Raw genomic sequence first — 16,883 nt, forward strand, 5'->3', positions numbered from 1 at the left:
GTGACGAGGGAGCACGGAGTGACGAGGGAGCACGGAGTGACGAGGGAGCAGGGAGTGACGAGGGAGCACGGAGTGACGAGGGAGCAGGGAGTGACGAGGGAGCAGGGAGTGACGAGGGAGCACGGAGTGACGAGGGAGCACGGAGTAACGGAGTGACGAGGGAGCACGGAGTGACGAGGGAGTGACGAGGGAGCAGGGAGTGACGAGGGAGCACGGAGTGACGAGGGAGTGACGAGGGAGCAGGGAGTGACGAGGGAGCAGGGAGTGACGAGGGAGCACGGAGTGACGAGGGAGCAGGGAGTGACGAGGGAGCAGGGAGTGACGAGGGAGCACGGAGTGACGAGGGAGCAGGGAGTGACGAGGGAGCACGGAGTGACGAGGGAGCAGGGAGTGACGAGGGAGCACGGAGTGACGAGGGAGCAGGGAGTGACGAGGGAGCACGGAGTGACGAGGGAGCAGGGAGTGACGAGGGAGCACGGAGTGACGAGGGAGCAGGGAGTGACGAGGGAGCACGGAGTGACGAGGGAGCACAGAGTAACGGAGTGACGAGGGAGCACGGAGTGACGAGGGAGTGACGAGGGAGCAGGGAGTGACGAGGGAGCACAGAGTGACGAGGGAGTGACGAGGGAGCAGGGAGTGACGAGGGAGCAGGGAGTGACGAGGGAGCAGGGAGTGACGAGGGAGCAGGGAGTGACGAGGGAGCAGGGAGTGACGAGGGAGCAGGGAGTGACGAGGGAGCAGGGAGTGACGAGGGAGCAGGGAGTGACGAGGGAGCACGGAGTGACGAGGGAGCAGGGAGTGACGAGGGAGCAGGGAGTGACGAGGGAGCACGGAGTGACGAGGGAGCAGGGAGTGACGAGGGAGCAGGGTGTGTGTGTGTGTGTGTGTGTGAAAATGAGAGAGAGAGAGAGGGAGGGAGGGAGGGAGGGAAGACAGCACGGGCAAAGGGAGTGCAGAGGCAGACAGGAAGAGGAGGGTGGAGGGACAGGCGCTGGAGACGGGCATGGAGACCTTCTGGACAAGAGGCCAGCTCTTTTTTTTTTTTTTTTTTGTGGCAGAGACAGGGAGAGTCAGAGAGAGGGACAGACAGACAGGAAGGGAGAGAGATGAGAAACATCAATTCTTTGTTGCGGTTCCTTAGTTCATTGATTGATTTCTCATATGCGCCTTGACCCGGGGGGGGGGGGGGGGCTATAGCAGACCGAGTGATCCCTTGTTCGAGCCAGCGACCTTGTGCTCAAGCTGGTGAGCTTTGCTCAAACCAGATGAGCCAGGGCTCAAGCTGGTGACCTCGCGGGGTCTCGAACCTGGGTCCTCCACATCCCAGTCCGATGCTCTATCCACTGCGCCACCGCCTGGTCAGGCAAGAGGCCAGCTCTTAATTAATTAATTAGCCCATTGATGGATTTGTTTGCTCATTCACTCACTCATTCATTTTTCTCATTCTTTAGCATCTAGTCTCTCCTTCTCAGATGGGTGTCTGTTCCACGCAGGCAGGATCCCTGTCTTTCCCACCCACGGCTGTCCCCACAGTGCCCAGGACAGTGTGCCTGGCCCTGGGAGGCGGCTTAGTGAGTTGTCACTCAGTGGACAGCTGCCCCATTCCCGGGGGCGGGCCAGGCAGTGGCCATCTCCCCGGAGCGCAGAGGCTGTTGGGCACAGCGGCCTGGAGCCCGGTCACTGCCGTGCGTCACGCTGAGGGCGGTGATTAGGACACGGGGCTTGTTACGGGCACCCGGGGTGCAGGAAGGCGTCTGGGTCTCCTACGATGACTTCCTGGGGGAAGGGTCGGAGCCGAGTCCTCCAGCATGGACAGGAGCTTACTGACTTGTAGGAGTTTGGGAAGGGGAATTGGGTATCAAGGCAGAGGGGACGGCCTGAGCCAAGGCCGGAGATGGGGACAGCCCGGGGTGTATGGGAACACGCAGGTGCCGTTGGTGGGGACAGCCCGGGGTGTGTGGGAACACGCAGGTGCCACTGGGGGGACAGCCCAGGGTGTGTGGGAACACGCAGGTGCCATTGGTGGGGACAGCCCTGGGTGTGTGGGAACACGCAGGTGCCGTTGGAGGTGGGAACCCCGGGGTGTGTGGGAACACGCAGGTGCCGCTGGTGGGGACACCCCGGGGTGTGTGGGAACACGCAGGTGCCATTGGAGGGGACACCCCGGTGTGTGGGAACACGCAGGTGCCACTGGGGGGACAGCCCAGGGTGTGTGGGAACACGCAGGTGCCGTTGGTGGGGACAGCCCGGGGTGTGTGGGAACACGCAGGTGCCACTGGTGGGGACAGCCCAGGGTGTGTGGGAACACGCAGGTGCCGCTGGAGGTGGGAACCACGGGCTGCGAGATGGGGACAGCCCGGGGTGTGTGGGAATGCGCAGGTGCCGTTGGTGGGGACAGCCCGGGGTGTGTGGGAACACGCAGGTGCCGCTGGAGGTGGGAACCACGGGCTGCGAGATGGGGACAGCCCGGGGTGTGTGGGAATGCGCAGGTGCCATTGGTGGGGACAGCCCGGGGTGTGTGGGAACACGCAGGTGCCACTGGGGGGACAGCCCAGGGTGTGTGGGAACACGCAGGTGCCATTGGAGGTGGGGACAGCCCAGGGTGTGTGGGAACACGCAGGTGCCGTTGGTGGGGACAGCCCGGGGTGTGTGGGAACACGCAGGTGCCACTGGTGGGGACAGCCCAGGGTGTGTGGGAACACGCAGGTGCCGCTGGAGGTGGGAACCACGGGCCGCGAGATGGGGACAGCCCGGGGTGTGTGGGAATGCGCAGGTGCCGTTGGTGGGGACAGCCCGGGGTGTGTGGGAACACGCAGGTGCCACTGGTGGGAACAGCCCAGGGTGTGTGGGAACACGCAGGTGCCGTTGGAGGTGGGGACAGCCCAGGGTGTGTGGGAACACGCAGGTGCCGTTGGTGGGGACAGCCCGGGGTGTGTGGGAACACGCAGGTGCCGCTGGAGGTGGGAACCATGGGCCGCGAGATGGGGACAGCCCGGGGTGTGTGGGAACACGCAGGTGCCGCTGGTGGGGACAGCCCGGGGTGTGTGGGAACACGCAGGTGCCGCTGGTGGGGACAGCCCGGGGTGTGTGGGAACACGCAGGTGCCGCTGGAGGTGGGGACCATGGGCCGTGAGATGGGGACAGCCCGGGGTGTGTGGGAACACGCAGGTGCCGCTGGTGGGGACAGCCCGGGGTGTGTGGGAACACGCAGGTGCCGCTGGAGGTGGGGAACCATGGGCCGCGAGGCCGCAGGGCCTCAGGATTGGGCTGAGGAGCCTGGACTTTGCCAGGAGGGAGGTGAGAGCCACTGAAGGTGGAGGGAGGTGAGTGACAGGTGGGAACGGAGGTTCGGTGGAGGGGGGCGGGGGCGGGTGGAGGTTTGCGCAAAGGCGTAGGCTCCGGTCTGGTAAGATGGTGTGGACGGGGGCGGGTGGGCACAGTGGGTGGGGTCCTGAGGGGTCAGGCTGGAGAGCGGTCCGGTGGCTCGTGTGTGAGAGCGGCCGCTGCTGGCCTGCCTTGGGCCCTGGTGGGACTCCTCTCCAGACCCTGGTTGAGATCAGAAATGAGCTCTGAATTCTGGGCAGCCCCTCCCACCCCTGGGGGCATTGAAATGTCAGTATAAGTGTCCGCATGACGTGAGTCCCTAAGGACGTGGAGTGCCCGGATTCCCAGGGTGTCCCTTGTACTGCAACGCGGGACAGTTGCACACTGGGAAAAGCCGTCCCACCCCCATGGTCGTTGAGAGAAACCAGCCGTGGGCAGCATCCCCTCCCCCCAGCTCTGGTGTGCAGGACAAGGGTCAGCTGAGCACCCCTCCCCCAGGCCCCCAGCTCCTGGGTGCCCTCCCGAGCCCACTCCAGGCTGCAGCAGGGATTCGGACCCAGAGTCCCCTTGTCCTGGCTCCCTGGTCCCTGTGTCTTCACACCCATGTCTGGCCAAGCAGGTCCCCAGGCCCTGAGGCCCCAAGCTCTTCCCCAGCGGTGTGGGCAGAGCTTGGGGCGGTGCTTCTCTGGCCTCGGCCCCCCGGACCTGTGTCCATCAGCTTTGACTCGCCTGCATCTCGGGATAGCCGCTTGTGGCCCGCTGGGTCCGGCCGGTGGCTGCTGCGGTCCTCACAGCGAGGCCTCCGTCCTCACCACTGCCCTCCATTGAGTGCAATTAATGGGGCACACTCACAGCCCGGTTTTGGTCCTCCCTCCCAGGTGTGGCCAGCAGCCCCGTTTCTGGCTGAGGACGCGGAGGCCTGGTGGGGGAGGGGTGGCCCAGGGTAGGTCCAGGTCTGGGGCCGTCCCAGGCTCCTGGGCTCTGCATGTCCTGCCGTTCTGGTTCTGCCGTTGGTCGAAGGGGTCGCCTTGGAGGAGCCAGTTCTTGGCCACTCCTCCTCCTGCACTGGCCCAGAGAGGGTGTGGTGGTGGTGGGGGGGGGTCCAGGAGGACTTCATTACACCATGCCTGCTCGTGGCAGATTGGGGGGCTGAGCCCGCCGCGGGCAGAGACATGCTTGGTCTGCCTGGGTAATTACATCTCAACATTTCATTCTGCTTGTCAGTTTCCACTTCCTGGGGCTGGGGGCTCCTAAATATTTCATCCTGGCCTGCAGCTGCCTGTTCCTCTCTGGCTGGACTGCAGGCCTGCTGCTGGCCCTTAACCCCCATGCACTACCTCCCCCCCCTACCCGCCCAGCGGGGCCTCAGTTCCCGCTCTAGGCTGGAGCAGGCAGCGGTCACCTCCTCGGCGTCCCTGCCGTGTCTCTGCCGCCAGCCCAGAGCTGGCTCCTCTTCCCGAGGGGTCTGGGGTGAAGAGGCCACGCAGACACCACTGCTGGAAATTAGGCTCCGTTCAACCAACATTGGCCTTGTGCCTCGCTTTGCTGAGTACCTGGGAGTTAGAAATGAGAGAGACAGTCTCCCCCAAAGGGGCTTATGAGTGGGTGGAGGAGACTGACAGTACTGTTATCGTAATAGCAAATACATATTAAATACTTATGTGCCAGGCACTGTGCTAAGTCCATTAAGTGTGTTAACTTACTTCACATTCCATTATTATTATTATTATTATTATTATTTTTAATTAAATGAGAGCCAGGGGAGGCAGAGAGACAGACTTCTGCATGCACCCCGACCAGGATCCACCTGGCAAACCCTCTATGAGACGATGCTCTGCCCGTCTGGAGCATTGCTCTGTTGCTCAGAAACTGAGCTATTTTTAGCACCTCAGGCACAGGCCACTGAACCATCTTCAGTCCTAGAGCCAACTCTAGAATCAATCGAGCCATGGCTATGGGAGGGGGAGAGAGAGAGAGGAGGTGAGGGGGGGGATAAGCAGATGGTTGCTTCTCCTGTGTGCCCTGAATGGGAATCAAACCCGGGGTGTCCACACATCCGGCTGATGCTCTACCGCTGAGCCAACTGTCCAGGGCCCACATTCTATTATGGTGGGACAAGGCCTAGAGAGGTTAAGTAACTTGTCCAAAGTCACACAGCTAGGAAGTGGCAGAGCAGGGATAGGAACCCAGGCAACCCGACTCCGGCCCTCAGGCCCGGAAGCATGAGAATGACAAGAACTGAGGCCAGCACAGACCGGCAGGGAGGGCGTGGGGAGAGCCCGAGTGGGCAGCGATGGGTTCCGACCAGCGGACGGATCTGGGGTGATGAGAGGTGGCAGGGGAGAAGTTGGGCCCCTGGGCGGGACTGGGCAGGTGGAGAAGCTGGAGGGTGTTTCCGGGAGAGGGACCAGCAAACGCTTGAGGGTGGGACAGTCCCAGGCGAGGCGGGGAGAGTGGCTGGCTCTGCTGTGGCAGGGTGTGGAGCTGTGAGGCTGAGGAGTGGGCAGGGAGCCGCTGTGGCCCCGTCACCCTCTACCCCAGGCGTGCCACTGCAGCTGGGGACAGCCGGAGAGGAGGGCTGGGGTGAGGTTCCCAAGTGGCTCCTACGCAGAGGACGCTGGGTGAACCCTCAGCAGGCCTGGGTCAGACTCCCGCCCTCCTCTGGACCAAACCTGAGAAATGGTTTTCCCTCCTTGTCACCACCGAGAGTGGGGGCAGGTGGGGCCTGGGAGGGGGGCTGGGACGGGGTCCCAGGGGCTGGAGCAGGGGGGCCCTTGGGGTGAGGGCAGCCAGGGGCCTGGGAGGGGGGCTGGGACAGGGGTCCCAGGGGCTGGAGCAGGGGGGCCCTTGGGGTGAGGGCAGCCAGGGGCCTGGGAGGGGGGCTGGGACAGGGGTCTCAGGGGCTGGAGCAGGGGGGCCCTTGGGGTGAGGGCAGCCAGGGGCCTGGGAGGGGGGCTGGGACAGGGGTCTCAGGGGCCCTCCAGGGGGGCCCTTGGGGTGAGGGCAGGCCAGGGGCCTGGGAGGGGGGCTGGGACAGGGGTCTCAGGGGCTGGAGCAGGGGGGCCCTTGGGGTGAGGGCAGCCAGGGGCCTGGGAGGGGGGCTGGGACGGGGTCCCAGGGGCTGGAGCAGGGGGGCCCTTGGGGTGAGGGCAGCCAGGGGCCTGGGAGGGGGGCTGGGACAGGGGTCTCAGGGGCCCTCCAGGGGGGCCCTTGGGGTGAGGGCAGCCAGGGGCCTGGGAGGGGGGCTGGGACGGGGTCTCAGGGGCTGGAGCAGGGGGGCCCTTGGGGTGAGGGCAGGCCAGGGGCCTGGGAGGGGGGCTGGGACAGGGGTCCCAGGGGCTGGAGCAGGGGGGCCCTTGGGGTGAGGGCAGCCAGGGGCCTGGGAGGGGGGCTGGGACGGGGTCTCAGGGGCTGGAGCAGGGGGGCCCTTGGGGTGAGGGCAGGCCAGGGGCCTGGGAGGGGGGCTGGGACAGGGGCCTCAGGGGCTGGAGCAGGGGGGCCCTTGGGGTGAGGGCAGCCAGGGGCCTGGGAGGGGGGCTGGGACAGGGGTCTCAGGGGCTCTCCAGGGGGGCCCTTGGGGTGAGGGCAGCCAGGGGCCTGGGAGGGGGGCTGGGACAGGGGTCTCAGGGGCCCTCCAGGGGGGCTCTTGGGGTGAGGGCAGCCAGGGGCCTGGGAGGGGGGCTGGGACAGGGGTCTCAGGGGCTGGAGCAGGGGGGCCCTTGGGGTGAGGGCAGCCAGGGGCCTGGGAGGAGGGCTGGGACGGGGGTCTCAGGGGCCCTCCAGGGGGGCCCTTGGGGTGAGGGCAGCCAGGGGCCTGGGAGGGGGGCTGGGACAGGGTCTCAGGGGCTGGAGCAGGGGGGCCCTTGGGGTGAGGGCAGCCAGGAGCCCCACCATCTCTGTGCTGTGCCCCCCCCACCGCGGTCCCCTCCTGCCATCACCTGCCCCCAAGCACCTTCACTTTCTCTCCTATTTTTTCCCCTTCTTTCTTGCTTCAAAGGTGTTTTGCCCAAATGGGTTTGTGTTAAGATATTAGGTCGATCACTCAGCAGATTTCCCTCTGCTCAGAGCTGAGCACCATGAATAATGCAACTCGGAACAAGGCGGCCGCTGCCCAGCAGCCTCAGCGGGGTGGGGGCGGGGGACGGCTGCCGCGCTCGGAGGCACGGAGCCCCACAGCTGCTCTGACTGGTCCCCCCAAGCCCTCACTGTCCCCGACATACCCCGCGCCGGGGGGGCGGGCCTGTCCACAGCCGATCGCTTTAATTCTCACCACCTCACATGTCTGGCAGGTGGGGGTAATGCCTCCCATTTTGCAGATGCACAGACGGAGGGTCACAGAGGTTGGGTGATGCGTTTTTTTTTAATTTTTTAATTTTTAATGTTTATTTTATTGATTTTAGAGAGAGAGGAAAGAAGAGAAAGAGAGACAGAGACGACAGGAACATTGATCTGTTCCTGCGTGTGCCCTGACTGGGGATCAAACTGACAACCTCTGTGCTTCAGCACGATGCTCTAGTTATCCAGTCAGGGTGCTGATGCGGTTTTTATTACAAAGCAAGCAGGTGACGGAGATGGGACATGGGTCCTGCCTGTTCCCCAGGCTCAGCCTCCTGTGTCAGACCAGGAAAGCTCTCTGATACCGGTGCCCCCTGCACCCCGAGACCCAGCCCGTTCCTGTGCAGGGGCAGGCTGGGCAGGAGCGGAGGGTCCGGTGGGCCCAGGGAGAGGGTTTCAGAGGAGAGACAGGGCCAGTCGCTGTCGGCGGACAGGTGCGGTGTGTCTCCGTCCGGTCCCTAGCCCGCTCCACGGTGGTGCTCCCCGGCCAGGCCAGGCTGCTGCTGTGCCAGGAGCAAAGGGGAGGTATTTGTGGTGCCAGGTGTGTCCCGGGAGGTGTGGGCACACGGCTTGTGAGCCAGCGTGCCCAGGTCTGTGGCTGTGTGCCGGGCGTGGCGGGGAGGCCGGGTAGGATGAGTGAGGTTGTGTGAAGCTCTGTGGTTTCTGTGTGAGCGTGTGTGGCTAAGGGACTGTGGGGGCTGTGTCAGCGCCTGAGTCTGGCTGGGGGGTGGGGCTGCAGGAGGGCCTGGGTGTGTGTGTGGGCTGGCGTGGGGCGTGGGCCTCCCTGTGAGCGCTTGTGACTGAGATCGAGGTTGACGTGGTATTTGGTACGTGACTGTAATTTGTAACGCTGTGTGTGTGTCTGTGTGTTTGTGGGGGGGGGGGGGCGGAGGGGCGTGCTGAGATTGTTCAGGAAAGAAAGGATGTGAATGACCCCTGGACCTCCAAGCTATGGGCCGGGGTTCTGCCAGAACCCTGTCCCTGGCGACAGCTCTGGTTTAGCCTGGTGCTGCTCGTCCCCGGAACAATACGGACCTCACCAACCCTGGGTCCTGACGCGGTCTGGGTGACGAGGTCTCCATCCTTCCAGCTCCTGCCCTCCTGCCTAGGCAGCCCCCGCCCCACCAGGCCTCGCCCACCCCCCTCAAAGGTGCCGGCTCGACAGGCAGGCCCAGCCCGTCACAAACACCATCCTATTTTCAGCCTGCCTCCAACTTCGTGTGATGGAGTTGAAGTTCTTTCTCAATCTGCAGATGAAAAACCTGATATTCAGAGGGGCTTAATAACTTGTCTAAAGTCACACAGCCAGGAAGTGGTGGGGCCACCGTCCTCTGCCTTGGGCTGGAGGGCTGGGAAGCCGTACACAGGTATGATAGTCGTGCTCTGCACAGCCCTTTGGTGGAGTGCATTAGGGAGACACTGCCAGGTGGGAGACCAGGGTGACAGTCTCCCCTCCGGGGCCACTGCCGGCACTTGGTCCATGGGCTTCGCTGTGTCCCGGCACTGGACCCCAGGGCCACGCCAGCTGGCGCAGCTGTCCGCCTGTGTATTTTCTGAGTGCTCATAGTGAGGGATTTGCATCTAGATGGAGAAGTAGATTCCCAAGAGCAGGCGGGACCGAGAGGGGTGTCCAGGTAGGTGTCCGTGACGCCCAGCCCACGCGTGTGCGCAGAGCTCACGGGCGGGTCCTGCCAGGCCAGACACCATGGGCGGATTCTTTGTAGCTGAGAACCTGGCACGAAGTAGGTGCCAAGTGCAAAGTGGGTGCCCAGTGTGTGTGTGTGTGAGTATAGGTATCTGGGCACTCAGCGGGACCAGGTGGTGCCACAGAGGGAAGGTCACAGTGGGCAGAGGGGGGTCAGGGAGGCTCCCAGAGGAGGTGGGAGGGCTGGAGCAGGTGCAGGTGCCTGCACGGATTCCTGCCGACACCCCGCCCGCACCGTGCGCCTGCTCGCAGCTCCTGCCACCCCACCTCCCGTCCCTGCCAGCGGGCACTCCGCGGCTCGTTCGTCCGGGAAGCCGGCGCAGCGTGGGTGCTGGGTTCCGCCAGGACCCAAGCGGAGAGACAGATGCTAAGGAGATAACCCCGGCCCGGCGAGGGAGGGGCTGCACGGAGGCGCCAAAGGGTCCCCAACCAGCCCCGGGACCCTCTGGCTGAGGAAGCTGCCTCGGCAAGGCAGCTGGGCACAGACGGGGTAGGATGGTGAATTCCCGTGGGGACGCGGTGAGGTTGGGTGTTGCAGGCCTGAGTCTCGCGTGCACACGCGTGCACACGCGCGCGCGCACACACACACACACACACACACACAGCCGCTGAGGCAGGGAGCTGTGTGTCAGGTAGATCATGCTTTAGAGAGAGGCTGGAGAGGAGCCTGGGTGGAGGGGAGTGGGGGGCAGGGACAGGAGCAGAAGGCCCCCCCCTCGTCTCTGTGGAGCCCCGCCCCCTCGTCTCTGTGGAGCCCCGCCCCCTAGCGCCTGGCTCCGCCCCCTCACTGTCCGGCACCGTCCTGCTCACCCTGCGGTGGCCTCAGGTCAGGGCCTGGGCCCCTTCCCGGCCTCTAACACCCCTCTGGCCCGAGCTCTGCTGCCCAGAACCTGCCACAGAGCTCCGTGTATTCAGGTAAAGGCTCCCAGTCGAAAACAAAAGTCTCACCTTATGAGTCATCAGCCCCTCTACGTAGCTCCCTTTGCTGAGTGCAGATCTGGGGAGGAGGTTTTGGAGTGGGAGGAAGGAGGGAAGGGCCGCGCGAGCACGTGTGTTGGTGTGAGTGTGCATGTGGGTGCACATGTGTGTGCGTGTGCATTCACACATGTGTGTGTGTGCGCACGTGACGCCATCAGTCCAGAGTGACTCCCAGCCCCTCGCTCCTGCCCCCCCACTCCGCTGCCCCTCTGCAGGAAGCCGGGGGGAACCCCTTTGGGTTGTGTAACTCCCCCTTTTCTCTCCACATTCCAATTTGCTGCCTTCACATTTTGCTGTAATGTAGATTTTTCCACTTGACTTCCTAGAATTTGTCTTTTCATTGTTTTTCTCCCCTTTTTACATTTAAGAGGCTGCTTGCTCGGACTGTAAGAGGACAGGCCCAGCAGTGCCCGCCTGCACACGCTCTGGGGGAGAATGTTTCCTCTCCCGCCTGGAGCCCAGGGCCTGGGGGGGCTGCTCGGGCCGGTGAGCGGCCGGCCGGGGTGGCAGGAGGTGACCCCAGCGCCCTGGGCTCTGGAGCGAGGGGGGGTGGGCGCCAATGCCCCGGGGAGTCGCGAATGGGGTGCCCTGTCTCGGTCACCTGGGCCGACCCACTGCCTGCGGGCTGCTCATTTACCTTCTTCCTGGGCAAGGCCCAAGTACACCTTGCCTTGGGGCTGGCAAGGGCTGGTGTCCTGGCGAGTGAGAGAAGGAAGGGAAGGGAGGAGTGGGAGAGGCCAGGAGAGGAGCTAGAGGGCTGCCCAAGTCTGGGGGAGGGGGGGGTGAGCCCGGCCCCTGGCTGCCCCCAACATGGGACGGGCATCAGCAGAAGCAGGCTGCCCCTGTAGGAGGTCTTTTTCTCCTGCCTTCCCAGGACACCAGGGTGGGGCCATGAAGGCAGGAGATCCAGGGGGGCTGTTTGGAGGGGGTGGCCTGGCAGGACGGTGGGGAGGAGTTATTTAGATAGGGAGAGCCACCCAGCGGGGACAGGGAGGTGCTGGGATGAGACGGAAGCTAAGCACAGGTGCCATGATCACACTGTGTGTAAACCTGAGTCCATGGGGCATGAGGGAGACACCTGTGGGCTGAAAGGCGGCTGCTGACTCCCTCCGCATATGCGCCTGCGTGCCTGCCGGTTTCTGAGAGCCAGCCCTCAAACAAGCTCCCTGCATCGCCCATGCTGATGGAGGGGGCCAGGTGTGGACAGTCCAGGCAGTGGAGGGCGGAAGGAAGAGGTCATTTCAGGAGTGAGCCCTCACTGAGGGTGGGGCTTACAAGTCCAAAGTGTTTTCTTTGTATTTCTTTATTTATTGTTTTCGGTGAGAAGGGGAGATAGTGAGACAGACTCCCTCCTGCACCTCAGTTGGGCCCAGCAACCCCATCTGGGGCTGATGCTTAAGTACCAAGCTATTTTTAGTGCCTGAGGCTAATGCACTCCAGCTGAGCTATCCTCATCTACTGGGGCCACGCTCAAATGAACTGAGCCAACTGGCTGCATGAGGGAGGGGAGGAGAGAGAGAAGGAGGAGAGGGAGGGGGAGAGAAGCAGATGGTCGCTTCTCTTGTGTGCCCCTGACTGGGAATCAAACCTGGGATGTCTATACAGAGGGCCGACGCTCTCTGCTGAGCCGCCGGCCAGGGCCCCAGAGTGTTTTCAATCCCTGGCTCTGAGGCAGGGTGGCAGCTCCTAGAGAAAAGTCCGAGCAGAGGCCACATCTATCTCTGTGTCCTCAGCTGCGTGGCCTGGCAGAACCTCCCTGTGCCAGGGAGGAGACCGGGCAGAGCGAGGGCTGCAGCCTCAGCCTCCCTCTTTCACCTTGCCCTGCTCGTTTGCTCCTCTGCGGGGACTCCGGGAAGGGCTCCACCCCTCCTGCCCCAGGATGAGGCCGAGGGGGAAGAGAGCAGGACTCTGCCCTCACCGCTGCCACAGTGGGTGCTCAGGGGGTGTGTGTTGACTCCACGTGGAAGAGGTCGGGGTGGCACCTGGAGGCAGGGCGTGCGGTTGACTGAGCGGTGTCTGGGGAAGCGTGCAGCGGGCCGGGCAACCGCGGGGCCTTTCCTGGCCGAGGTGTGCTCCCGCCGGTGGGAGCTTCTCCTGGGGGCTGACTCCTGGTTTGCTTCTCCAACTAGACTCTGAGCTCCCCAGGAAGGGGCCTTACTTGCTCTTGTTTCTTAAGGATCAATTGTGCCAGGATCAACTGAGCAGGTCACTTCTCGCATGTATGAGTGGACGGACCACCGGACGAACACACAGGCCCAGTCCGGCTGTGGGGAGTGTGGGCGGTGGGCGGGGGCAGACTCTGACGCAGACACCTCCGCTGGACCCGGAGAACGCGGGAAAGGTCACCAGACCGCAAATGGAAAGGGCGCAGAAACCGCAAATACAACAGGAAACCGGCATCAGTTTCCAGTAGTGGAGTCTTTCTGTCACACTGAAGCCAGGACAGGTGTGTGGAGCCTGGTGTGTGTGTGTGTGTGTGTGTGTGTGTGTGTGTGCAGGGTTCTAGCTCGCACCGGGAAGGGCTGTGTGTGTGTGTGTGTGCAGGGTTCTAGCTCGCACCGGGAAGGGCTGTGTGTGTGTGTGTGTGTGTGTGCAGGGTTCTAGCTCGCACCGGGAAGGGCTGTGTGTGTGTGTGTGTGCAGGGTTCTAGCTCGCACCGGGAAGGGCTGTGTGTGTGTGTGTGTGCAGGGTTCTAGCTCGCACCGGGAAGGGCTGTGTGTGTGTGTGTGTGCAGGGTTCTAGCTCGCACCGGGAAGGGCTGTGTGTGTGTGTGTGTGTGTGTGTGCAGGGCTCTCACTTGCACCGGGAAGGGCTGGCCAGGTCAGAGCCCTTCTTAGGGGAAGGTAGGATTTCAGGAGCCAGCTGGCTGACAGGAGAAGGGCAGCCCCAGGTGGGTTTCCCAGCCCCCACCTCCAGGGTATTTCGGACATCACTGGGCCGGGAGTGGCCACGTGACGCCATTTCACGGGTGGACAAAGGGAGGTTCGGGTGTTGGCCTGGTGTGTTCTCCATCAGATGTCACGACCGGAGCACCTTTACTGTCACTCATGTTGGAGAGTCTGTCTGGCCTGGGTCCTGAGGTTCACATTTACCAAGCAGTGACATTCTGCCATGTTGGCTTCTGATTACCTTGTGAAGAAATAAAATGTGGATTGCTTGGACTCCCCTATCCATCACCTCGCCCCTGTGGGGCCCTAGTCTTCCTTTTCTTGAGGTGACCACGACTCTGAGGGTGATGGGATCCCTTCGTGTCCTTGTTCGGTCACTCGGCAAGCATTTCCTGAGAGCCTCGTCTGTGCCAGGCACTGTTCCAGGTGTTGGGGACATTGCAACGAAGCCAGCAGGCAGCATCTCCTGCCTCCACGGAGCTTTTGCTTGTATATGTGTGTGTGTTCTCAACATGTGTGAAAAGTCTTAACATGTGTGGTCTTTGGAGAGAGAGACAGGAAGGGAGAGAGATGAGAGGCATCAATTCTTCGTTGTGGCCCCTTAGTTGTTCATTGATTGCTTTCTCATATGTGCCTTGACTGGGGGGCTTCAGCATAGTGAGTGACCCCTTGCTCAAGCTAGCAGTCTTGGGTTCAAGCCAGCGACTTTGGGCTTCAAGCCAGTGACCTTTGGGCTCAAGCCAGAGACAATGGGGTCATGTCTATGATCCCACGCTCAATCCAGCGACCCCGCGCTCAAGCCGGCGACCTTGGGGTTTCGAGCCTGGGTCTTCTGCATCCCAGGCCGCTGCTCTATCCACACTGCGCCACTGCCTGGTCAGGCTCAATGTGTGTGGTCTTTAATGCTACAGAAATGGGGCAGATCCCACTGCAGCTTGCTGTCCCATCAGCTTCGTTTTCAGGGTTTTGTCGTGCTGTTCTGAGGGGAGCGGTCTCATTACTCTAAACTACGTAATATTCGCACCGCAGGTCACTGTTCTTTTGTTGTAAAGTATCTGGGCTGTTCCCTTTTTTTATTTTGCCACCTGGCACGGTACTGCAGTGAGCCCATCCTTGCACACACGTCCTCGCACCCGTGCGAGTGTCCCTGAGTGTGGAAGGGGGCGCGCTGGCTTGCGGCCGCTCAGCAGGTCCTCAGTTCCGTGGGACGTGTCCGCACGGTCTCCAGAGCCTTCGAATGGCACTGCTGAGCCAGACTGTCCGGATTCCTTGTAGCAGAGGCAGACTCGAAGGGGGTGGGGCCCAGGACAAGACCGAGGTGCGGAGCCAGGGCAGGCTCGGGGCCGCCGCAGTGGCGGGGTGGGGGGCAGGTGGGCTCTCCCTGCCGGGCTGGGGTGGGAGTCAGGGAGCTGGGGTGGGGAGTGGGCTGGCGGGGCTCAGGCAGGTACAGGATGCTCCGCCTCGCTGTGGGGGTTCAGTCCTGGGGGCTCTGTTTACGAAGGAGCGAGCAAGTGGGAAGCAGTCAGGGCTGGCCTGGACTCTAACCCGCCCGGTGCAGTGGTCAGAGCCTTGCCAGGAGTGGGCTCGGCCCCAGCTACTGTGTGCCCCCGGGGAAAGCACTGCCCGTCTCTGGCTCCAGTCTCCTCACTCCGAGTCCAGCTGGGGCCAGGAGGTCTCTGAGGTCCCTGCCACCTCCATGTGCTCAGATAGTCTTGGCAAGTGGCTGTGGCTTCCTGCCCCTTGCCCTGCAGGCAGAGGCACTTGTTTGGTGAGCGGCAGCTTGCAGCTGGCACGAGGCCTTCGGGTGCTGGCCAGGGAGCGGGGCGGCTGGCGTGGAGGACAAGGGGCTTGCCAAGGGGGACCCAGGAGGGCCTAGGGAGCAATGGGGAACCCCAGACTCCATGGCGCTCCTTCCTTCTGACCCTGGGCTTGGAGCCGGGGACGTTTCAGGGTTCCAGCCTCCGCCTGGAGACAGGGAGTGGGTTTGATTTGATCATATTTCCTCTCAGCGTGGTGGACTCATGCATTCTTATTTTATCCAATGAGAGAACAGGGCGTGAAGAAGTGCCCTTTCTTGGTGGAGGGGTGTGAAGAGGGTGTCCCAGGGGAGGGTTAGCCACGGTCCCCGGGGCGATGGACCTGCAGCTGCAGGGGCTGGCGCAGGAGGGCTGGCGGGCTTGCTGTGTGACACGGGTTTTTTTCTGGGGTGGGACGGGCTGCGGGAGACGGGGGGCCAATAGGGACCCAGTGACCCAGACCTTCCCTTTCTCTGCCCGAGAGACTCTGGGCGCAGACCCGACTGCAGTCCCGCTGACCATCTGTGTGAGCTGTCAGGTGACTTAGCTCCCCTGAGCCTCAGTTTCCTCATCTGTAGGATGGGGCTGCTGGCACCTGTCCCCCACACCCCCCGGGTGTGTGAAGATCTATCGAGTGCCAAGCCTGCAGTGGGCGCCCCGTACATGCTGGTCCTTCCCAGGCCATGCCAGCCCTCCCTGGCTATGGAGGGGGCCAGGAGGCCAGTGGAGGCCGACGCTGTACTGGGGGGCTTGTGTCACCCCAGGGGTGACCCTGCTGAGCCAGCCTCAGACGCCCTGCTCGGGGGTGTCCTAAGCAGCCATGCAGATAGTTGGCCAGCAATGCAGAGGGGCCCCACTGTCACTTGGTTTCCCACCCTGGGGGCAGTGGCCACAGTGGTCCTTACCCCAGGTCAGGTGCTGTGGCCAGACATGGCTGTGCTCACGGGCCCTGGGTGTCCCCTTGACTCTATACCCCAACCCCTTCGCATGTGACACAGTGGACGGGCTGAAGGGGGGGAGGGGGCTCAGGGAGACAGTGGCCTGTGGGTCAATCACCGCTCTGCCCCTGCCTGTCTGCTGTGTGACCTTGGGGAAGACACTTAACCTCTCTGTGCCTCAATTTCCCCATCTATCTGTTAGAGCTGTGCTGATGATGCCGACCTCAGGTGAATGTAACGTAACATCTGCAGAGTCGTGTTCAGCGTGGGTCACGTGATGTTCAGCGTGGGTCACGTGATGTTCAGTGTGGGTCAGGTGCTCCGTAATGGTCACGGGTGTCGCTGAGCTCTGCATAACCCCCCCCCCCGTTCCCCCTCCTCCTGTGGGTATAAGAGTATCACTCCGGCTCGTACCACGCTCTCCCTTTCATTCTAGCGGACAGAGCTATCTATGGTCACCTAACTCTTCCTTCACCAGCACAGCAAAGCATGCTGGATATGCCCCGGGCGTTAGGCGGGGTGGCCCAGGGAGATTTCCTTAACCTACCAGTGTCTCCCCGCTGGAGAACGGAGAACTCCCATCCCCGCCTCCTCCCCTCTGCCCCAGGCCCCGTCCCTCCCGCACCCCCTGCCCCTGGGCCCCGTCCCTCCTGCAGCCAGGTGGCTCACCCTCTGCCCATGGGTCCGTCCCTCCTGCAGCCCGGTGGCTCACCCTCTGCCCATGGGTCCGTCCCTCCTGCAGCCCGGTGGCTCAACCCCTGCCCCTGGGCCCGTCCCTCCCGCAGCCAGGTGGCTCACCCCCTGCCCCTGGGTCCCGTCCCTCCCGCAGCCAGGTGGCTCACCCCCTGCCCCTGGGCCCGTCCCTCCCGCAGCCAGGTGGCTCACCCCCTGCCCCTGGGCCCCGCCCCCTCCCGCAGCC

The 16,883-nt window shown here is 63.2% G+C and overlaps 1 protein-coding gene across 2 annotated transcripts in view; it reads left to right on the plus strand.

Moving 5' to 3' along the window:
- Nucleotides 1-16,883, plus strand: part of GRM4 (glutamate metabotropic receptor 4) — a 140,088-nt gene that overhangs the window by 75,755 nt on the left and 47,450 nt on the right. Inside the window, exons 1-2 of one of the 2 annotated variants that reach the window (XM_066359618.1) lie at nucleotides 2,948-3,015; nucleotides 3,212-3,297. The exons of the other annotated variant lie outside the window; for it this stretch is intronic. Coding sequence (XP_066215715.1) covers nucleotides 3,234-3,297 — 64 coding nt within the window. The 5' untranslated portion in view covers nucleotides 2,948-3,015; nucleotides 3,212-3,233. Of the gene's footprint in view, nucleotides 1-2,947; nucleotides 3,016-3,211; nucleotides 3,298-16,883 lie in introns of those variants that run through there. 2 annotated transcript variants of the gene reach the window in all.

This window comes from Saccopteryx leptura, chromosome 1, assembly GCF_036850995.1.
Source record: "Saccopteryx leptura isolate mSacLep1 chromosome 1, mSacLep1_pri_phased_curated, whole genome shotgun sequence".
NCBI classification, from domain to species: Eukaryota; Metazoa; Chordata; class Mammalia; order Chiroptera; family Emballonuridae; genus Saccopteryx; species Saccopteryx leptura.